This window comes from Leucoraja erinacea, chromosome 6, assembly GCF_028641065.1.
Source record: "Leucoraja erinacea ecotype New England chromosome 6, Leri_hhj_1, whole genome shotgun sequence".
Classification (NCBI taxonomy): domain Eukaryota; kingdom Metazoa; phylum Chordata; class Chondrichthyes; order Rajiformes; family Rajidae; genus Leucoraja; species Leucoraja erinaceus.
The window spans coordinates 58,362,014-58,386,260 of record NC_073382.1 but is presented as its reverse complement, the minus strand read 5'-3'; the positions used below and the strand labels follow the sequence as shown (position 1 = coordinate 58,386,260).

The following is a 24,247-nucleotide window of genomic DNA, read 5'->3' as shown; positions in this document are numbered from 1 at the left end:
CCTGGTTGCTAACCATTTTAACTCCTCCTCTTGTTCCCACACCGACCCAACTGACCTGGGCCTCCTACACAGGCAGACTGAGGCCACACGTAAACTGGAGGAACCGCGCATTTTATTCTGTTTGGGTGGTCTACAACCCAACAGCATGAACATTAGAGGTAAAATTAGTTACCTAAGCCTCCAACCTTTTAGGTAACTAGCCCACAGCACCCCTTTCCCCTTCGACCTATATCCCTTCCTCCAACTTCACATTTCTCACTTTTTCTATCTCTCACCCTGTTGCCTTCTTCCCATCTTTGTCTTTTGTCCACCCATCTGCCATTGAATACCACCCTCGCCCAAAATATAGTTATCAATTGTCACGCTGTGTCCTGCCCCCACCTCCCTTCCAGCTTTCTCACCCCTCCTACAATTGGTCTGAAAAATGGTACTGACCCAAAATGTTGCCTATCCGTGATTTCCAGAGATGCTGCAAGACCGGCTGAGGTACTCCAACACTTTCTTTTGTTTTGTAAATCAGCATATGTAGTTCCTTGTGTCTACCATGTGACAGACAGTCAACAAATGTAGTTCAGAAAGCAAATAGTTGAAGTTGTGAAATCCATATTCTGCGTTATATTTTATCCATGGCACTTTTTTTCTGTTTGCAATTAGTAAGACTTAAGTCATACAATTTTTTCCCCCCATTCTTGCTCTGTATCTCATTGGTTAAATGACGCATTTACTGACATCCTGGAATCCCCATTGGCCTCACTCACCCTTGCACAATCAGTCCTGCACAAGTAATTGAATATGAAGGACCAGCGCAAACTCTCAACTGTGCTCACCAGAAAATGCTTTGTTCCAGCAAACTCATGTTCTGGAATTCCCTCTGGATTGGGGCGGGGGAGGAGAAGTTAGATATGCAGAGGAGAATCCTGCCATTTGAAAAACTTGTAATAAAAATGTATGCTTGGAGTTGTTTTTTCTGCAATCATAAAAATTGCATGTCAAAGTAGATCTATCCCTTCTGGAATTAGATCTTATTGTCAAACCTAAATAAATACTTGCAGCAGCCGGAAGAGATAGAAGGGTGATCATTTTAATTGCTTTTAAAATATATTTTCAAACTAGTTAAGTGTCTATTTAATATATGTGGAGTGGGTTTATATGTATGAAATTTCTTAAATATCTGAAAGTGCATTTTGAAGTGAAAAGAACAGGGTTGTTGTATCTGGAACTATTACTCTATATTTATTTGCAAAGAATCATGCTTTATCCAAGCAAAATGATTATTTGAAAAGTTGCTTCTCCCAGCATAAACAATATGTTGATAAGTAGAAGTGCTGCATCATCTGGGGAAAATAATACTTAAACAGAAAGTGAGGAATGTAGTTTGTTTTCTTTATGGAAATTTGTAACTGCTCTCAATGACTCTTTAATCATCATCATCATCAGGAAATGAGATGTGGGCCACTTGGTGTGGCAATTGTTGGAAATTGAAATTGTAATACACAGTTTGCACATTATATCTCTGAAATTTTATCTGCCAAGTGGGTAAAAATGATGCATTGTATATCGTTCAGGAGAAGAAAGATCTGTGGTAAGGTTTGGGTTAGTTTGTGCTGGGTTAATAGATCTCAGCTGCGTAGTGGAAGATTACATTTTCATCCTATTTGTTACTATTTCCCTATCCTATTCCCCCAAAACTTAATTCTGTATTTTAAATTTTGATTTTTGCAATCAGGTGATCTAATTTAAATTTATTTTTGCCTTGTGATTTGAGCAGCAGAGAGAAACTGTGGCACATAGCTGGTAGAGCTGCTGCCTCACAGCACCAGAGACCCGGGTTTGATACTGACTTTAGGTGCTGTCAGTGTGGAGTGACCACATTCTCTCTGACCACCTGGATTTCCTCCAGGTGCTTCAGTTTCTTCCCACATCCCTGAAGACGTGTGGGTTTATAGGTTATTTGGCCTCTGTAAAAATGTGTAGGGAGTGGATGAGAAAGTGGGATAACATAGAACTAGCGTGAACAGATGATCGATCGCTGGTCGGTGTGGACACGACAGGCTGATGGCATGTTTTCATGCTCTGTCTAAAATAAAACTAGAATCTATGTACAGAAAAGTTAGTTTGGTACACCCATGGAGTCTGGTCATCTTTAAATCATACCTAAGCTTAGGTCTGTAACCTTGCACTTTTCTTCCAGGTTCTTCCCTCCCAGCCTTAGTATTTTGGTAGGTACACAAAATTGCTGGAGAAACTCAGCGGGTGAAGCAGCATATATGGAGCGAAGGAAATAGGCGACGTTTCGGGCCAAAACCCTTCTTCAGACTGATGGGGGTGTGGGGGGGGAGAAGGAAGAAAAAAGGGAGGAGGAGGAGCCCGAGGGCGGGGGGATGGGAGGAGACAGCTCGAGGGTTAAGGAAGGGGAGGAGACAGCAAGGGCTAGCAAAATTGGGAGAATTCAACGTTCATGCCATCAGGACGCAAGCTGCCCAGGCGGAATATGCGGTGCTGTTCCTCCAATTTCCGGTGTTGCTCACTCTGGCAATGGAGGAGACCCAGGACAGAGAGGTTGGATTGAGAATGGGAGGGGGAGTTGAAGTGCTGAGCCACCGGGAGTTCAGGTAGGTTATTGCGGACTGAGTGGAGGTGTTCGGCGAAATGATCGCCCAACCTCCGCTTAGTCTCCCCGATGTAAATCAGCTGACATCTAGAGCAGCGGATGCAGCAGATGAGGTTGGAGGAGATACAGGTGAACCTTTGTCGCATCTGGAACGACTGCTTGGGACCTTGAATGGAGTCGAGGGGGGAGGTGAAGGGACAGGTGTTGCATTTCTTGCGGTTGCAACGGAAGGTGCCCGGGGAGGCGGTGGGAGGGAAGGGAAGAATTGACAAGGGTGTTGCGGAGGGAGCGGTCTTTGCGGAAGGCAGACATAGGGGGAGATGGGAAGATGTGGCGAGTGGTGGGGTCACGTTGGAGGTGGCGGAAATGGAGGAGGATTATGTGTTGTATTTGCCGGCTGGTGGGGTGAAAGGCGAGAAAGACTGCCCTTGTTGCGAGTGCGGGGATGGGGAGAGAGAGCAGTGTTGCGGGGTATGGATGAGACCCTGGTGCGAGCCTCATCTATGGTGGCGGAGGGAAATCCCCGTTCCCTGAAGAACGAGGACATTTCCGATGCCCTGGTATGGAATGTCTCATCCTGGGAACAGATGCGGCGTAGGCGGAGGAATTGGGAGTAGGGGATGGAGTCTTTACAGGGGGCAGGGTGGGAAGATGTGTAATCCAGATAGCCATGTGAGTCAGTTGGTTTGTAGTGTATGTCGGTCAGACGTCTGTTCCCTGCGATGGAGATGGTGAGGTCAAGGAATGGTAGGGAAGTGTCGGAAATGGTCCAGGTGTATTGGAGTGCCGGATGGAAGTTGGTGGTGAAGTGGATGAAGTCAGTCAGTTGTGTGTAGGTGCAGGAGGTGGCCCCAAAGCAGTCGGCAATGTATTTTGGGACACCTTCACCAGATGCTTATTTTATGTGATAGAATGTAATTCTCTTTGTTTTCAAAGAAGCAGTATTTAATTGGTGTGCAAGATTAAGGATATCTTGTTTTAAACTGGAATGACTGCCTACGGGTTTAGATAGTTATCTTGCTATTTGGATGAATAGGATGGAGTTTCATGTGAGCTACTTAAAGAATTGTTTGAAGTGACATATTTCATAAATGCAAAGTATCTTCCACGATGTAGGGAATCTTTTTAAAATTTTAAGATCATGATTGTATGGTCCCAAATAGCAAGGCCCCTGCCTGTCTGTCTAGATTGATCTTTTTTTAATGCAAAAGATTTAAGGAATTTGGTTGCTTGGTGAAGTGAGGAAATATAATAATTATTCTTTAAAAATAATTCTCTTTCATCTGAGTGTTCCCACAAAAACTGAAGAGTGTTTGAATTCTGACAGTACAAATGTCTCTTTTCTTTTAGAATTTACCTGCAGATCTTTCTCCCGTTTGTAGAATCCTTATGGATTGAATATGTTGTGTGTTTGTGATTATTTCTCAAGAATTTCTCAAGTTAGTGGCATGATGTCTCGGCGGTAAAGTTACTGCCTTACAGCGCCAGAGACCCGGGTTTGATCCTCACTACAGGTGCTGTCTGTATGGAGGTGGTGCGTTCTCCCTGCGACTGCATGGGTTTTCCCTGAGTGTTCCCGTTTCCTTCCACACATACAGGCTTTGGTAAAAAATTATTAATTGTCCCTAGTGTGTAGGATAGTGCTATGTATGAGGATTGCCAGTCAGAATGGGCCAAAGGGCCTGTTTTCAAATTGTATCTCTAAACTAGACGAAACTAAACTAACATGCTATTGACCATTTTGATAGACTGCTTGCCTGCCATGATGCGAGTTAACTTGAATATTTTAAAGTTTAAATTTGATAGAATCCATCAAATTTAATCTAAATGATTCCATACTTCTGGCCATTCTCCTTCCACAACATCTAGCTTGAAAAACCAGAGTATGCAACCTTTGTGCTGCACTTCCATCACCATCTGCTTTCAAGCTTCAGTGCTAGTGAAATACCTATTTTCGCTGTCTCCATTGCTACAGTTATCTAAGCAGACCTCTAAATTTCATGAACTGCAGAATTCTGTGGCTCGCAGTTTCTTCCATATAAGTTGTTCATCTTATTAAACCAAACTTGAACCATTGGCATGCTTCTTACAAAGGTATTTGCACTGTTAATGGGTAGAGAGTTCAGAGGTTTCTTATTGTCACATGTACCAATTAAGGTACAGTGACATGCAAATTACCATTCAGCCATAAGGGAAAAAAAGCAACAAGACACACCTACATAACATTTAACATAAACATCCACCACAGCGGATTGCCCACATTTCTCACTGTGATGGAAGGCAAAAAAAGTCCAATCTTCTTCCTCTTTATTCTCCCACGGTCGGGGCAGTCGAATCATCCATCAGGGCGGTCGAAGCCCCGCGTCGGGTCGATCGAAATTCCCGCGGCTTGGAGTTCCTAAAGTCGGTCTCTGACCAGAGACTACGGGCTCCGTGATGTTATGTCCGCAAGCATCCACAATTGGAGCACCGAGGCCCACCTCTGGCAAAGGGATCGCGAAATGAGAACAATTTAACCATCTGAATATCATGGGAACACCATTGGAAATTCCCAGTGTACCAGCGACAAGGGCAGGAATTCACACCAGATTCTCTGCACGTGTTATTATTAGAGCCAGGAGTTTGCCATAAATGCCATGTGTCTTTTTATGCCTTTTTAGATGATTCCACCAGGATAATGTATTTTTCACGATCTAGTGCCTAAATCAGCCTTTTTTTGCCGATTTGCTGAAAGGTCGTGCTATTTTCTCTAGTTGTACCGTGATTACAATGACGTTTTCTATGTTATCGTCAGTGAAATCATGCAGAAAAAGTCCCTCCACCGCAATCTTGTGTTTATTGCTTCCAATTTTGCAAACTTCCCACAAGCTATCACTTCCCTTGAGATATGTGGCGAAACATTAGTGAATAACTTGCAGGTTTTCAACAAAGTAACTGACGATATTCGTAAAGTTCTTGGCGATGTAGGTAAAGACATGCAAGGAAAATGTGAGAGTGATTTTAACTAACAAAGATCTTGAAGAAATAGAAAACATAGCTAAAGTTCTCAAATGTAGTTGTAATGCACAAGATATCGACATGAATATAGAGTCTGTAGCTTGTTCGGGTATGCACCAGTGACCTCAGCTGGAGTAGAAAGAGGTTTTTCACAACTGAAGCATATGTCTGTCTGAATTTACCACCAGATAATTTGAAAAAAAATGCTCGTAATTATGTGCAACCAGGCGACTTTGGTCATTTAATGTAGTATACTGTTAAGGGACTGTCCCACTTATGCGACTGCCGGCACCCGTCACAGGTCGTTGCAGGTCAGCGAAAATTTGCAACATGTTGAAAATTCAGTCGCAACCAGAAAGACGCTATGATTCTTTGGGTGACTGAGGTGATTACTCACACCCTGGCATGTCATGGGGTGAAGCCTGTACAGTCGTGAGTAGTCACCCAAAGGTACCTTGTTCTGGTCGCCGCTGGATTTTCAACATGTTGCAGCCCACCACAGGAGGAGCAGGAGAATTTTATGACGTGCTATTTTTTATTTGCTATTGTATAAATTTCCATTTGTTCACACACAATGAGTGTGAGAGTATGTATATTTATTGCTTATAATGGCAGGTTAGAATGTTATTGATGTATAAATTTTGTTCAAGGTAGTTTATGGTCCAGTCTGTCAGGGAAAGAATATTGGATTTGCATATTTAAACCTTATGAAAGAGAATTGAAATGTAGGAATTATGAAGTGTCCCATACCTGAAGACAAAAATAGTGTGCAATGCAGCAGGTCTCACATGACCTGCATAGTTTTCCTTGCCTTGTGTTAGTACCAAATTAGCTTTTATTGGCTTTTAAATATTCTTTGCTTTTTAAAACAGTTTTCTTACACAGCATTTTACTTTGAATAAAAATAAGTTCAAATTCAACAAACGATCTAATTTAAAAAAAAATTTCAACGATCTGATATCTTGTTTCTTTCTTTAGGGTCGCCATGTCAAAACAGGCCAGCTGGCAGCCATTAAAGTTATGGATGTTACGGAGGTGAGTCCACATTCTTTTTGATATAATAATTCCGCTAGTTATTGATTGTGCATCCATGTTTCAATGGCATAGTGGAAGTCTGATTAAAATGTTTTACAAAACACGTAGTTTATCATTGACTGCTGGTGAGTTCATGCTCCACTAAGCACCTTAGTGGCTCATTAAGCAAATGTATAACTGCAGCATCTATTCTTATTACATCTAAATTGATATTTTCTGCGATGGTGCTAAATGCAGTGGGTAAATTCACAATATATTTGATCCAAATTACTTGCATTTATCTATGGAATTTCGTCCATGGCCCAAATGCTTTATAGGCACCAAGATGGTGGTAATGTATTTTAGAACATGTAGATGTCTGTATGCACACAGCAAGGATCCACGTGTAAGAGATCCAAGATTTGCCTTGGCTGTAGTGTAATTTTAGACTGAGTAGTGTGAATTGTTGACTATTATTATTTTGTAAAATAGCAGGTCAGTTAAGCTTTCAATATTTTGTTGTGAATTGTGTAGTTTATAAAGAGCGTTCCACACAAAGTGGTTTATCATGGTTTGTTTTAGACTGTTTTGAATATTCAGTTGAAGGAAATTAACTTTTAAATTGTCTCCAATGTAATGTGTTTGTATTCAATAAAATAGACCTCTGCATTACGTACCGTAACAATTTTCCTTTCAGTGCCAACCAAAAATGATGAGCTGACAAATTTTGTAGGCAGTTTCTGACATCTCAACTGACAGGAAATATTTCTTGATTATAATAGTTCCTTGAATTCCTGGCTTATTTTTTCATGGTCATTACTGTGATCTACATGACTAGAAAATGTTACTGGCAGGAAAACATATTACTTTTATCCTTTTCTTTCCTTTAAGCTTGAAGGATGATATTAAACTACTGTGCTCTGACCCCAACTATGAAGAGAATGATAATTTACCATTTTTGGGCAGCATCAATACACCCAAAGTCCCAGAATATTTCACAGTGGAAAAATAAGCCATTAAAGGTTGGGGAAAGAGTTATATGTGCTGGCTGAAAGCATCATTGAATAATTGCCTTCAGAAGAAAGAGGAAAGGTTTTGGGAGAGATTTCCATCGTATCTGGCCAAAATATTGAATGTTGAATTGTAAGATTAGGTCAGAACAGTACGTTCACATTTACCAAGTGAAGTTATAGGAGTAGAGGTAAGTTAAGGCCATGGAGGGATTTCAACATGTTTTGCAGTCACAAGAGCAGGGGAGAGAAGATTTATGCCGTAGAGTGACAAGGTTTTGTTCACACAAAGTTGTGCCAGCAGCAGGTCAGAGGGTAGTTTGAAGTTTTATTGACAGAATGATTTTATTAGTAGCTTTTTATGGTCCAGTAAACAGGGAACAGAATATTATTGATATGAAAGAGAATTGAAAGTAGAATTATTGAAGATAGGAAAAATAGTGTGCAATGCAGCAGAGGTCTCACATGACCTGCATAGTTTTCCTTGCCTTGGTGTTAGGTAAAAATTAGCTTTTATTGGCTTTAAATATTCTTTGCTTTTCAAAACAGTTTTCTTACACAGCAGATTTGCCATTTGAATAAGCAAAAGTTAAGTTTCAATTCACAGGTAGCCGATCTAATTGAAAAAAAAAAATTTCAACGATCTGATATCTTGTTTTTCTTTCTTTGGGTCGCCATGTCAAAACAGGCCAGCTGGCAGCCATTAAAGTTATGGATGTTACGGAGGTGAGTCCACATTCTGTGATATAATAATTCCGCTAGTTTATTGATTTGCATCCATGTTTCAATGGCAGTGGAAGTCTGATTAAAATGTTTTACAAAACACGTAGTTTATCATTGACTGCTGCTGGTGAGTTCATGCTCCACTAATGCTTAGTGGCCATTAAGCAACCTAGAAACTGCAGATCTATCTATCTATTGAGTAATCCAAATGATAGTTTTCTGCTGATGGTGCTAACATGCAGTGGGGTAAATCAACATTTCAATATTATATTTGATTGCGTGCTTTTATCTATGGAATTTCGTCCATGGCCCAAATGCTTTATAGGCACCAAGATGGTTGTAATGATTTAGAACATGTAGATGTCTGTATGCACACAGCAAGGATCCACGTGTAAGAGATCCAAGATGTGCTTGGCTGTAGTGAAATTTTAGACTGAGTAGTGGGAATTGTTGACTATTATTATTTTGTAAAATAGCAGGTCAGTTAAGCTTTTTTTGTTGTGAATTGTGTAGTTTTGAAAGAGGTTCAAAACCACACAAAGTGGTTTTAAATGGCTTGTTTTGAATATTCAGTTGAAGAAAATTAACTTTTAAATTGTCTCCAATGTAATGTGTTTGTATTCAATAAAATAGACCTCTGCATTACGTACCGTAACAATTTTCCTTTCAGTGCCAACCAAAATGATGAGCTGACAAATTTTGTAGGCAGTTTCTGACATCTCAACTGACAGGAAATATTTCATTATAATAGGTTCCTTGAATTTCTGGCTATTTTTTCATGGTCATTACTGTGATCTACATGACTAGAAAATGTTACTGGCAGGAAAACATATTACTTTTATCCTTTTCTTTCCTTTAAGCTTGAAGGATGATATTAAACTACTGTGCTCTGACCCCAACTATGAAGAGAATGATAATTTACCATTTTTGGGCAGCATCAATACACCCAAAGTCCCAGAATATTTCACAGTGGAAAAATAAGCCATTAAAGGTTGGGGGAAGAGTTATATGTGCTGGCTGAAAGCATCATTGAATAATTGCCTTCAGAAGAAAGAGGAAAGGTTTTGGGAGAGATTTCCATCGTATCTGGCCAAAATATTGAATGTTGAATTGTAAGATTAGGTCAGAACAGTACGTTCACATTTACCAAGTGAAGTTATAGGAGTAGAGGTAAGTTAAGGCCATGGAGGGATTTGCAATGAGCGTTTTGAAATTCACGAATAGAAATCAAGTTAAGAGCAGGGGAGGGACAGAGAAAAAGAATGTCGATTGGAACAAGCTAGTTTTTGATGGATGGTGGCATTTGATAGACTTTTAAATCGATCATTAAAATCATGTGTGTAAACATGCATCATCTGCGATGGATTGAGGCTTACAATGATATTGGTGTGAAAATGTGATCTAAATAGTGATGTGACCATTTCGGTTGAGACTAATAGTTTCCAAGGATGGGGATGCCTCAAGGTGCATAAGTTTCAGTATGAAAACGGGATTGCTTTATTTGGCACTGAGACTTGGGCAAAGATTTGATCCGTGTAGTACGTGTCAGTTAAATAGTCAAGCATGGTGGCAATCAAGGAATTAAAATGATTAAATAATTTTTCATTAAGGGCATGAAACCTGACTTTGTGTCCTGATAGTAATGATTAAGACCAACTCTCGATAAGGGAAAAAAAAAATCAAGATAGTGCTCAGCTGTGCTCAGATAGCATATCAGCTGTCCGTGCAGTCGCAGGAGATGCGGTATCTGCTCTTCACCACCTCAATGTCAACAGCCCAAAGCAACCACTCCAGCGTGACATTGATTTGCTTACTTCTTTCAACTTTTTATAATCTACTTGTTGTTAATGAAGTGAACTCTGCTTAGGAATGATCTTAAGAACACTAGACTGTTTTATTGAACATCTTAGAATCTTTAAGTGTTACCCTGAACTTCCATATCTTGCTATTTTGATTCTTCAAAACCACTGACCACTTGATTTTCTGTCTCCTACTTTGCTCTAATCAATCTCAACATAAGCTGAGAATAGCAGCTCATCTTTTCATTAGGCACATTCTAACTTTCCGAACCACATTGAGATGCACAATTTCATATCCTGATTATTTTTTATCTTTACCAGATACACTGTTTTCTTATCCCATTAACACTTCCCATTTGTTTTCTCACGTTGTCACTTAATTTATCCTGCTTTATCACATCGCAGGGTTTCCTCTATTTTTGTTTTTTCCTGCTTTCCTTTCTATGGATCTTGAAAATTTTTGTTATTTCCAACTTCTAACTTTAAAAATTTATCAACTTGGAAGGTTAGTTGTTTTTTTTCTTTGCAAAGCCGTCTGGTGTATGAGCATTCATACACCAGACAGAACGACAGTCAAGAGGATGAGGACTTTGTGATAGGAATATTAGACTTGAGAGACACAGCACGAAAACAGGCCCTTCGGCCCAACGAGTCCATGCTGATTAACGATCACCTCTTGCCATAACAGTTTTCTACACAATAGGGACTATTAACAAGTTAGAAAAAATGATTAACCTACAAACCTGTACGTCTTTGGAGTGTGGGAGGAAATCAGAGTACCCAGAAAAAAACGATGTGTTCACAGGGAGAACATCCAGCTACAATCCTAGGTCAATCGAACCCGGGCCGCTGGAGCTGTAACACGGCAACTCTACCACTGTGCCGGCCTATGTTGATGAGCACAACATGATTGCAATCCATGAGTAAGAGAAATTCAGCAGCTCTTTGCTTTTTATAGGGAAATAAAGATGGGTAAAGAAGAGTGAAATTTATGATTGAGATGTTTATAGAATTGTCCAGTGGAATAAACGGGGTAGCTGAAGAGAGGGGTTGAATGTTCAATGACTGGAAGAGTATTTCTGTATAATTTCTTCTGGATTGCTTGAATTGATTGAAACGGCAAGGAAATAGGCTCACTGAGTCCACACCAAGCATTAATTACTGGTACCATGTGTACTCCCTGCACACAAAGGGCAATTTACAGAGGCTGATTAACCCGTATGACTTTGGGATGTGCGAGGAAATGCATGCTGTCACAGGGAGAACACACAGAATTCACACACACAGCAGCTGAAGTTTGGATCGCACTTGGGCCTCTGGTGCAGTGAGGCAGCAGCTCTACTATTGTGGATCTCTATAGGATTGAGAATAAGCAGCTCTACCACAGAGGATTCATTAAATCGGATCCTTTGTGTAATGTCTTGGAGAGCTTGAGTTTCAATCCTTGCTGCTTCTTTTCCGATGATCTGTCCTGTGGTGACATCATCAAACTAATAGCGTCATGTTCCATGGATGTGCTGATGACTCAAATTCTACCGTAAGTCATCTTGGTTCAGACTATCTGTTGATGAGTCAAAATTGTTTTTAATCGAACATTTGAACGATGACTATTTTGGCCTTTGTCATAATTTGAGCTCCCTTGCGTAATTTCTCTTCATCAGCCATGTGTCAAATGTGAACAATTCCACACAGTATTTTCTTATGTTTAGTTTGGATGAGCTTTTTGAACCATTGTCTGCAATGTTCTGAGAGCTGTAGAAGCTTTTCCACACTTCCGTACTTATAGGTTTGTTACGCCAATGTCTTTCTTTCCTGATTTCCATGTTTTCAATGCAACCAGAACTCTGCTCTTCTTGTCTGGTGTCGTTCTATTTGGGCAACAAGTCTGGCCATACAGGCATGTTGGCTCCCTGACCCTCAGTATAATTGATTACAAATCTGTAGTTACCTCACATTTCTCCACAGTCTTGCATAATCTATCTCCGTCGCATCTTCCATACAAACATATGTGAAACAGGAGCAAGGATAAGTCACATTAGTTGGATTAACTCAGCGGGACAGGCAGCATCTCTGGGAGAAGGAATGGGTGACGTTTTGGGTCGAGACCCTTCATAGTCACATTATGCTATCAGGTTACTGTTGCCATTCACTAAGTTAATGGGCAAAGTTGTACACTACTATCTCACCTTGTCCCTATTTTCTCCGATACCTTGGATGCTCAGAAAATCTATCTCAATCTTTTGGATAATTAATGGCTGAGCATCCTTTGCTCTTGAACAATGTTTAAGGTACATGGATCAGAAGAGTTTAGCAGGATATGGGCCAAGTGTGGTCGAATGGGACTAACTTTGGTGGGGCATCTTGGTCGGCATGGGCAAGTTGGACTGAAGGGCCTGTTTCCATGCTGTAGGAGTTTGCAGTTGAATTCCAAAGATTTTTGCTATTTTAATATATTGCTGTAGATTTGCTTTATGTAATTCATTTACCAGGAACACAAATTCCTTTGATTGCAAATACTTGCTGGTTTCCAAGATTTAAAAAAAAAATCTACTTTTCCATTCTTTTAACGAAATGGATCACTTTTCACTTAATCACATTATATTTCATGTGCCAACATATTTCCCTTTTAACTCGTCTTCATCTTAGAGCACACTTTTACATCTTGCAGCTTGCGTTCTTGCCAAGCTTGGTTGGGATTGCTGGCAGACTTGGATACATTACGCTGTTCTTTTATCCAAGCCAGAAATAGTTGACAAGCAAAGACTGATTCTTGTTGGATAGTTCTGCCATTCCAAAAACACATTTATTCCAACTGTTTTATTTCTGTACTATTTGTTAGTTTACGGTACTACGTTATATAATGTATAATGATACTTCTGTGACATTTTATTGAATGTTAATGGAAATGTAGTTATTATACATTCCTTATACACCTAATTTTAAGGACAAAAAAACATATATTCAGGGATCTCTAACAGCCAGCCTATTTGCTAAAAGAACAAGTAATGGATCCTCATTGGAGAAAATTCAGAGTGGGCGGCACAGTGGTGCAGCGGTAGAGTTGCTGCCTTACAGTGCCAGAGACCCGAGATTGTACCTTCTCCCTTTGACCGCATGGGGTTTCTCCGGATGCTCCGGTTTCCTCACACATTCCAAAGACATGCAGGTTAGTAGGATACTTGGCTTCAGTAAATTGTCCCTCATGTATAGAATAGAATTAGTGTATTGAGACTGCTACTGGCCGCAGACCTGGTGGGCCAAACGGCCTGATTCCACGTTGTTTTTCTAAACTAAATTCTAAACTATATAATTCTGAAAAGTTAATTTCAGTAATAAAAAAAATATTGATCCAATTAAAGTATTTTGTAGATGTAATAATGATGAAGGCAAAAATAATATGGTTCATATCAAGGTTTCACAACCTCTTGAGATAATGTACTAAATAATAGGAAAGGATATCAACATATGAGATAGAATAGATAGAACAATGGGTTATCAGATGGAAGAAAGATAAACAAAGGATGGAATTTTCCCAATTTGTCATGAAATGGGAGATGGCCATTTAGTCCATCAAATTGATGCCAACAGTCCCATTCCCTGCATATTAGTTAATGTTAAATAATCAGAGTGGCAGAAGGTGGAAAGATCCCACAGGATTTGTCCTGGGGACATGGTTGCTTACCATTTATATTTAATTTTTAGATTTTGAAATGGTAATAGGAAATCGTGAGAGGTAATAACAATTGAGAACTGCGACATCCAATTGGATATCCCATGAGTATAGAAGTTGGGATGTAATGTTAAAATTGTACAAGGCATTGGTGAGGCCAATTCTGGAGTATGGTGTACAATTTTGGTCGCCTAATTATAGGAAGGATGTCAACAATATAGAGAGAGTACAGAGGAGATTTACTAGAATGTTGCCTGGGTTTCAGCAACTAAGTTACAGAGAAAGGTTGAACAAGTTAGGGCTTTATTCTTTGGAGTGCAGAAGGTTAAGGGGGGACTTGATAGAGGTTTTTAAAATGATGAGAGGGATAGACAGAGTTGACGTGGAAAAGCTTTTCCCACTGAGAGTAGGGAAGATTCAAACAAGGGGACATGACATGAGAATTAAGGGACTGAAGTTTAGGGGTAACATGAGGGGGAACTTCTTTACTCAGAGTGGTAGCTGTGTGGAATGAGCTTCCAGTGAAGGTGGTGGAGGCAGGTTCGTTTTTTATCATTTAAAAATAAATTGGATAGTTATATGGATGGGAAGGGAATGGAGGGTTATGGCCTGAGCGCAGGTATATGGGACTAGGGGAGATTATGTGTTCGGCACGGACTAGAAGGGTCGAGATGGCCTGTTTCCGTGCTGTAATTGTTATATGGTTATTATATGGTTATTAAAAATATTTCAAAATAAAGAAATAACTCATTTATTAGAAAGCACTAAAAAATAGGTAGAGAAACAGGTTCTGGTTGTGTAAATGCAAAATTGTTAACCAGAATGAATCAAACTGATGAACTATTGATTTTCATATAAGTAAACAATTGGAATGGCTCAATGCTATGTTAACCTTGTTTTTGAGCCTTGGGGTACTGTGTTCAGTTTTTGTCACCATAGAGATACTGAAAGAATTGCAAAGAGTTACTAGACATGCAAATTATCCTGAATGGTTTGGCAGAATGCAGCTTATTTGTCCAAATGGTTGAGGGGTGATATCATAAAATGGATGCAGTCAACATCTTCCTACTTGTTCCTTACTTGTTTAAGTTATGGCGACCAATGGAAGATTACAGCAGGATCATGTGGGCTGAAGAATGGCTAATGGAGTTTAATGCATATAAGTGTGAGGTGTTGCATTTTTGGAAGTCACCATGGCAGGACCTTCAAAGTGAACCGTTGGGCCGTATAGAGTATAGAGTGGAGGGATCTATGAACAAATACACAGTTCCGAAAGTGGTGTCACAGGTAGTTAGGATCGTAAAGGTGACTTTTTGAACATTGGCGCTCATCGGTCAAGTTATTGAATATAGAAGTTTGCACACCGTTACAGTTGTACAAGACATAGCTGAGGCTGCATTTGGTCACCCTGCAAGAGGAAGGATGTCATTAAGCCGGAAAGGGTACAGAGACGATTTATGTGGATTTTGTTGGGATGTAAGGGTCTGAGGTATGGGGAGAGATTGGGCAAACTAAGACTTAATTCCTTGAAGTACAGGAGGCTAAGGGATGAACTTACAGAGGTGTATAAATTCACGAGAGTAATTTATGGGATGATGCACAGTCTTTGGCCCAGGGTAGGGAACCAAGAACCAAAGGACATAGATTTAAGGTAAGGAAGAAAGTTCTAATAGAAACATGAGAGGCTTCTGTTTCACTCAGAGGGTGGTGGGAATATGGAATGAGCTGCTGGAGAAGGCAGTTGAGGCAGTTACAATAATATTTAAAAGGCATTCGGACAGTTACATGGATAGGAAAGGTTTGGAGGGATAAGGCCAAAAGTGGGCAAATGGGATGAGTTTAGGTGAGGCATGAGTTAAGTTGAAGGAACTGTTTCCATGCAGCATGCTATCACTATCAACGTCTCTATTAAGAAATTAAGTGGGAAATTTAGGGAAAAACATTTTTATCCAGAACGTTGTGAGAATGTGGATTTCATTGGACCAGGAATAGTTGAGACATACAGTAATCAAATGTTCTGGGGCTTTTGTGGTTAATGTGATTCATCATGTATACATGTTAAAGTGATTCCAGTTAATTATTTCATTATTTGTTTTATAGATAACCAGACATTTGTTTAAAACGTTTTATTTTGTTAATGCAAATCACAAATTTTAAATTATTATAAATTTTAAATTCATTTAGCTTTATTGATTGAGAAAATATTGCATTTGGTAGTTTCAAAATACAGAATTTTCCGTAGCATAGGTTTTCCTTCACACTTGAACTAGTTTCATGTGGCTTTTGATGAGAACAATAGTTATATCCTTGCAGGGTTAAAGAGATATGCATGAATTAGCATGAGTAAGAATATGGTCATAAACTTAGGGTTGATTCAGCATTAACTGTTTAGATCAATAACTTCCTGTCACTCTTGGCATCAATAATGCTTCCAAGCTAACATGATTAAAAAAAATTACTGGCATTCATCGTTTAAAGTAATGTGTATTCAGGCACAATTTACAGTTCAGGAAATGCCTTTATTCAGATAAGGGGGTAATTTAAATAACTGATTATATAATTTGTTCAATGAAATGAAATGATTCAATTTATTGTCATTGTCAGTGTACAGTACAGAGACAACGAAATGCATTTTTAGCATCTCCCTTGAAAGGGAGACACAGGGCGTCGCGGTGTGCCCGCGCCTGCCGCCGTAACATTCCATTACAGGCAAAGATGGGTGAAGTGTCTTGCCCAAGGACACAACGACAGTATGCACTCCAAGCGGGATTTGAACCGGCTACCCTCCGGTCGCCAGCCGAACTCTTAGCCCATTGTGCTATCTGTCGTCCGAATGCACTTTAAAAGATGTTCAGCATGGAAATTTCTATACACTGGAAATAATTCTGCACTTGGCATGATGTAACGCCAGGTCAGTTCAGTTGATTTGGGATAATTAGTAAAATTCTACTTTTTAAACATTGACACAAGTGACTTTAGAGATACAGTGTAGAAACAAGCCCTTTGGCTAACTGAATCGGCGCCGACCAGCGATCACCCCATATGCTGGCACTATCCTTCATACCAGAGACAATTTACAAATTTTCCAAAAAGCCAATTAACCTATAAACCTGCATGTCTTTGGAGTGTGGGAAGAAACCAGAGCACCCGGAGAAAACCCACACGGTCACAAGGAGAACCTACATACTCCGTACACACAACACACATAATCAGGATCGAACCCAGGTCTTTGGTGCTTTAAGGCAGCAATTCTACTGCTGCACCACTGTGTTGCCCTAACGTGACTGAAGAGTACAGATGTTCATTGCAGCTATAAAATAAACATATCTGTATATTGAATAATTTGGAAAGGTGGATGGGGTTAGGTTACTTTACAGAAATTATTTATCTACAAATAATCTTGGAATCAAGAATGTACTTGTTGTAGAATGTTATAGTACAAATAGGCAGCATAAGTAAATGAGGTGCTTGAGGAGTATAAAGAATGTAAAAAGAATCTTAAGAAAGAAATTAGAAAAGCTAAAAGAAGATATGAGGTTGCTTTGGCAAGTAAGGTGAAAGTAAATCCAAAGGGTTTCTAGAGCTATATTAATAGCAAAAGGATAACGAGGGATAAAGTTGGTCCATTAGAGAGTCAGAGTGGACAGCTATCTGCAGAGCCAAAAGAGATGGGGGAGATATTGAACAAATTTCTTTTCTTCGGTATTCACCAAGGAGAAGGATATTGAATTATGTGAGGTAAGGGAAACAAGTAGAGTAGCTATGGAAACTATGAGGATCAAAGAAGAGGAAGTACTGACACTTTTGAGAAATATAAAAGTGGATAAGTCTCCAGGTCCGGACAGGATATTCCCTAGGACATTGACATTGAGGGAAGTTAGTGTAGAAATAGCAGGGGCTATGACAGAAATATTTCAAATGTCATTAGAAACGGGAATGGTGCCAGAGGATTGGCGTACTGCGCATGTTGTTCCATTGTTTAAAAAGGGTTCTAAGAGTAAACCTAGCAATTATAGACCTGTTAGTTTGACGTCAGTGGTGAGCAAATTAATGGAAAGGATACTTAGAGATAATATATATAAGCATCTGGATAAACAGGGTCTGATTAGGAACAGTCAACATGGATTTGTGCCTGGAAGGTCATGTTTGACTAATCTTCTTGAATTTTCTGAAGAGGTTACTCGGGAAATTGATGAGGGTAAAGCAGTGGATGTTGTATATATGGATTTGAGTAAGGCCTTTGACAAGGTTCCTCACGGAAGGTTGGTTAAGAAGGTTCAATTGTTGGGTATTAATGGTGGAGTAGCAAGATGGATTCAACAGTGGCTGAATGGGAGATGCCAGAGAGTAATGGTTGGTTGTTTGTCAGGTTGGAGGCCAGTGACTAGTGGGGTGCCACAGGGATCTGTGTTGGGTCCACTTTTGTCATGTACATCAATGATCTGGATGATGGTGTGGTAAATTGGAATCTCATGTAGATAGGGTGGTAAAGGGTGGTGGTGGTGTGGTGTGCTGGCCTTTATAAATCAGAGCATTGAGTATAGAAGTTGGGATGCAATGTTAAAATTGTACAAGGCATTGGTGAGGCCAATTCTGGAGTATGGTGTACAATTTTGGTCGCCTAATTATAGGAAGGATGTCAACAAAATAGAGACAGTACAGGGGAGATTTACTAGAATGTTGCCTGGGTTACAGCAACTAAGTTACAGAGAAAGGTTGAACAAGTTAGGGCTTTATTCTTTGGAGCGCAGAAGGTTAAGGGGGGACTTGATAGAGGTTTTTAAAATGATGAGAGGGATAGACAGAGTTGACGTGGATAATCTTTTCCCACTGAGAGTAGGGAAGATTCAAACAAGGGGACATGACTTGAGAATTAAGGGACAAAAGTTTAGGGGTAACATGAGGGGGAACTTCTTTACTCAGAGAGTGGTGGCTGTGTGGAATGAGCTTCCAGTGAAGGTGGTGGAGGCAGGTTAGTTTTTATTATTTAAAAATAAATTGGATAGTTATATGGACGGGAAAGGAATGGAGGGTTATGGTCTGAACGCAGGTATATGGGACTAGGGGAGAATACATGGTCGGCACGGACTAGAAGGGTCGAGATGGCCCGTTTCCGTGCTGTAATTGTTATATGGTTATAATATGAAGGTGTGTAAAACAAGCCTATTCTCCAGAGATGCTGCTGGACCAGCTGAGTTTCCCCAGCAATTTGTGCATGTTATTTTTTGTCCAGAACCAGAGGTCACAGTTTAAGAATAAGAGGTAGGCCATTTAGGACTGACGAGGGAAAAAGTTTTTCACCCAGAGAGTTGTGAATCTGTGGAATTATCTGCCACAAAAGGCAGTGGAGGCCAATTCATTGGATGTTTTCAAGAGAGAGGTTTAGCTCTTGGGGTTAAGGGAATCAAAGGATATGCCAGAATGGAGTACTGATTTTGGATGATCAGCCATGGTCATATTGAATGGCAGTGCTGGCTCGAATGGCCAAATAGCCTACTTTTGCACCTATTTTTTATGTTTCTATGTTACCCAGAATCTGCAGTTCCTTACCGTACAACTAGCTGGGATTTGGATTGAGTTGGAGACACAAGAGACTGCAGATGCTGGAATCTGGAGCAGCAAACAATCTGCTGATAGAACTAGAGAGTTGAGCAGGTGGCGCAGTGGTAGAGTTACTGCCTCACAGCACTTGCAGCGCTAGAGACCCGGGTTTGATCCCGACTATGGTGCTGTCTGTATGGAGTTTGTACGTTCTCCCCATGACCGCTTGGTTTTCTGAAGATCTTTGGTTTCCTCCCACACTCCAAAGACATATAGGGTTGTAGGTTAATTGGCCTGGTATAAGTGTAAATTGTTCCCAGTGTGTGTAGGGTAATGTTAATGTAATCCAATCGCTGGTTGGATACATGAAGCTCAGTAAGCAGTAGTTATTTATCGTATATCTACTTGTAGTTAGCACATTTCTATATTTTAAATTAATACCCTGAAAGCTGTTCTTTGGTAATGAATTACTTCGAATGTACTTAGGATGTGAATATTACTCAAAATAAGCAACAGATTTTTTTTTTAAACAATCCCTTAGTTGAATGACCTAAAATGGATTCTTAGTTGGACCCAGTTTTGAGTCATAACTTGATTATCCATTGCTGTAGTGGATTACTGAGAGCCGTGCGGTGTGGGATTATTATTATTTTTTTTTAAGTGAGCATAAATGATCTCGTAGTTGAATTGCATGGGAACCTGCTCATACATTGGTGTCTTTTCATTGCTTCTGCATTCTTATCTTGCTAGATACTTTGTTTCTCTTATTTTCTGTTAAATTTGCTGTCACCTTTCTTCCAGTTTTGAGACACATCTATTGTCCCTTGTGGGAATTGATGATTAATTAGAACTGTCCAGTTTTGTTCTTTTCACTTGTCACTCTTGTTTTTTTATTTATTATATTTTATTATTTTTGCTTTGATTTTGAATTCTATAAACTTTAGTTAACTTGTATTCTCAATCTGTGTCAGAACTGGTCAGCCCAGTTTAGCTCAGTTTTTTTTCACTCCCTTAACATTGCTTGACTTTCAGTCACATCCTACAGATCTGCGTATCAGAACTTTTACATTTCTTTGTGTAATTGCTCTTTAAGCAGCCTAATCTATTTGCTTTTTTAAAATTCCCTTTTGTTCAAGTTCGTTCTGTCTGTGCCTGTTAAGCCTTTGACTGGATGACCTTTTTGTAATTTACCCCTGCGGCAAGTCTGGCCTTACCCCATCAGAGGCATCTGTCTATCTTTCCCCACCCTTTCTGCAACTTAATATTAACGTTTTTCTTTGAGATCCTCAATGACCTTGAGCTCTGCTTCCCATTTTCGCTGATACTCTCTGACAAGTTGAGTACTTCCAGTATTTTCTGTCCAATTTCACATTTCAGCTTCTGTAGTTCTTTGATTTTCTACTTCTCCAATCTTCCCTAGGATCTTTCCTATTTCCTGTTTATTTTCTTCCTTTTTCATAAACTTTATCCACAATGTGCCCAGGAGCAGAAAAGACTACAAAATGTAATAAACACTGCCCAATCCATCATCAGGACAAGGGGTCACAGCTTAAGGATAAGGGGGAAATCCTTTAAAACCGAGATGAGAAGAACTTTTTTCACACAGAGAGTGGTGAATCTCTGGAACTCTCTGCCACAGAGGGTAGTCGAGGCCAGTTCATTGGCTATATTTAAGAGGGAGTTAGATGTGGCCCTTGTGGCTAAGGGGATCAGAGGGTATGGAGAGAAGGCAGTTACGGGATACTGAGTTGGATGATCAGCCATGATCATATTGAATGGCGGTGCAGGCTCGAAGGGCCGAATGGCCTACTCCTGCACCTAATTTCTATGTTTCTATCAGCTCTGACCTCCCTACCACCGAGGGAATTTATCGCAGTCGCTGCCTCAAAAAGGCTGGCAGCTTCATCAAGGACCAACACCATGCTGGCCACCCACTCATCTCCCCGCTACCACCAGGTAGAAGGTACAGGAGCCTGAAGACTGCAAAGTCCAGGTTCAGTAATAGCTACTTCCCCACAGCCATCAGGCTATTAAACTCAACTCAAACAAAACTGAACCTTAATAGCCCATTATCTGTTTATTTGCACTTTATCTGTTTATTTATTAATGTGTGTATATATTTATATAATGGTATATGGACACTCTGTTCTGTATTCATGCCTACCATATTCTGTTGTGCTGAAGCAAAGCAAGAATTCCATTATTCTATCTGAGACACATGACAATAAACTCTCTTGAATCTTGAATTATGATAGAAGCAGATGTAGAGTAAATGCAGAGTTTTTTACCCAGAGTATGGGAATTGAGAACCAGAGGACATAGGTTTAAGATGAGAGAGGAAAGATTTAATAGGAACCCATTCCCAATTACTCTCACGGTAGGGACTTCTTGAAATTTGATGTATTAAAATCATGTTTTAGTGCATTGTAGAAGTATGATTTCAATGTTTTTTATTTGAAGCATTGAAGCTGGGACACATTGACGGGTGTGGGCAAGTTGCGCTGAAGGGCCTGTTTTCACACTTTATCACTCTATCACGCCATTATACCTCCACCATGCATTAATGCTTCAAAATCAAGTGGTCGAGTTTTATTGCCATATACTCAAGCATAGAAACACAGAAAATAGGTGCAGGAATAGGCCATTCGGCCCTTCGAGCCAGCACTGCCATTCAATATGATCATGGCTGTTCATCTAAAATCAGTACCTCTTTCCTGTTTTTCCAGATATATCTTGATTTCGCTAGCCCCAAGAGCTAAATGTAACTATCTCTTGAAAACATCCAGTGAATTGGCCTCTACTGCCATTTGTGGCAGAGAGTTCCCCAGACTCGCAACTCTCTGCATGAAGAAAGTTTGTCCTCATCTCAGTCCTAACTGGCCTACCCTTTATTCTTAAACTGTGACCCCTGGTTCTGAACTCCCCCAACATCGGGAACATTTTTCCTGCAGTTACAGTAAGTGAAAATCTAGCAGGCAAGCAGGGTGCTTTCTCCAACCACCCTCATTTGTAGGCCACTATCTTCCATCCAGTTTTTATCCAGTGCTTGGTACTTACTTCCAGCAGCCATTGTTGTCCTCCATAATGCACCGAACCGCAGCCTGATCCATGCCGGTCACCTGGGCGAATTTGGCACAGAGACTCTCACGGCAGCGGCGCAATGCTTCCGACGTCTTCGACGGCCCGGGACTCTTGCAATGGGGCTGCTCCATGGCCGGAGCTGCAGCGAGCAACTTGCCAGCCCGGCAAACACTCGCCAGCCACGGCTCCCCATCCGCATCTGGCCCTGCCGCTGCTTCTGTCTCGGGAGCGGGTTATGGGGAAGGAGGGGGGGTGGGAGACAGTGTTAATTTATGTAAATGTGAATCCATGGGTGGGTTTGGGGAGGGAGGGAGTGTAAAATGTATGAGTATGTGAATGTTTGAAGTTCTTTTAAATGGAGAGACACAGTAATCTCGTTGTATGTGACACATGCAATGACAATAAAGCATTCTGATTCTGATTCTACTTCCATCCCTCCCCCAGCCCCTGCTCTCAAACACCCGTGGCCCATGCAGTTGATATGATTTTTAAATTTTCGTTGATCACAGAATTTCTCACGACAGAATGTGAGAAATTTGTGATCAGCGTGAGAGCGTGAGAATTTGGCGAAATGCGTGATTCTCGCGCTCAATGCGTGAGAGTTGGCAGCCCTGTCTAACCCATTAGCCTGAGTGTTTCTGGAATATTTGCAGTTACTGTGGACTGCAGGGTACCAGAGTTCATTGCAGCAATTGGTTAATCAGCAGAGTTGCTTCAGCTGCAAGTGAATTATTCATAATGTGTTTAAAGACAAAAATTGGAAGACATTTATAAAATACTGACAGCACAGAGCAGATTGGCATACAAATGCCATTTGATGCTCACTATAATTGCAGCTATAATTAAAAAGAAGTGTACTTCAAAATTGCAAGTATAAGGTAGAGTGGCATCAAAGGTATGATCAAAGAGTTACAATTATTTGACTTTTCTTCAATGGGACCGTTCAATTCCCTCTTTTAAAAATGGACGTCTGCTTTCCTGATGGCTAGCTATCATTATTCATTGTATCAATAGTTCAGAGATGAATGCACCAATTCCAGAGATGGCTGATTCCCATGATTTTTTTTTAATGCATTTATTGTATTTTGATTTAATCTAAGATTTGGTGGGCTTCAACCTAAAATTATTTCCACCAAGGATTCAATTTTGCTTTGCACTTTTACATGCAGGTATTTTTGGTTGATAAAATGCAATTATAAATTCTAACTACAATCTTGTATTTTGACATAATGGAGAGAGTTTTATTAATACCACTAAAATAATTAAAATTGGAATTTGTTTTGTATTTCCCTCCCAAATCAATACACACTTGTGTAAGTTGATGTGTTCAATATTGTTCCAACTTTCCAAATCAGCAAACAATTCTTTATAGAACTGTTGCATTGATTATTTGTATTTCTGGCTAAGCTCTCTTTAAGAGCTCAACTCAACAATAGGCTGTATCAATAAGGTTATTCGATGAGCAACTATCCTTAACTTGGTTCAGTACTTGCAGCTGTTTTTTGTAAGAGCCTGGAATGGACAAATAAGTTTCAGAAAATAATGACGTATTGCGGCAATACTTTAGTGTTTACTTCCAAAAACACAAATGTTTTCCATCTGTCTTTAATTGCACTTAAATAATTTTGGTTGTAATTTCAAAGAAGTCATTTAGGTACCAAAATGTGTGAAACACAGGGTGAATTTTAAACTTCATTGCTTCGGGCTGGAATCTAGCTGAACATATTACTCACTCTGGTAAATACGGAGTGGGAATTGGTTCAGTTCTGCAATGTGTTGGAACTCACTTCTGTAAACTGCA

At 40.0% G+C, this 24,247-nt stretch overlaps 1 protein-coding gene across 8 annotated transcripts in view; it reads left to right on the top strand.

Moving 5' to 3' along the window:
- Positions 1–24,247, top strand: part of LOC129698193 (mitogen-activated protein kinase kinase kinase kinase 4) — a 270,553-nt gene that overhangs the window by 119,004 nt on the left and 127,302 nt on the right. For 7 of the 8 annotated variants that reach the window (XM_055637147.1, XM_055637146.1, XM_055637154.1 and 4 more), the window contains exon 3: positions 6,587–6,643. In XM_055637147.1, coding sequence (XP_055493122.1) covers positions 6,587–6,643 — 57 coding nt within the window. Of the gene's footprint in view, positions 1–6,586; positions 6,644–8,305; positions 8,359–24,247 lie in introns of those variants that run through there. The other variant, XM_055637150.1, reaches the window with a different exon arrangement.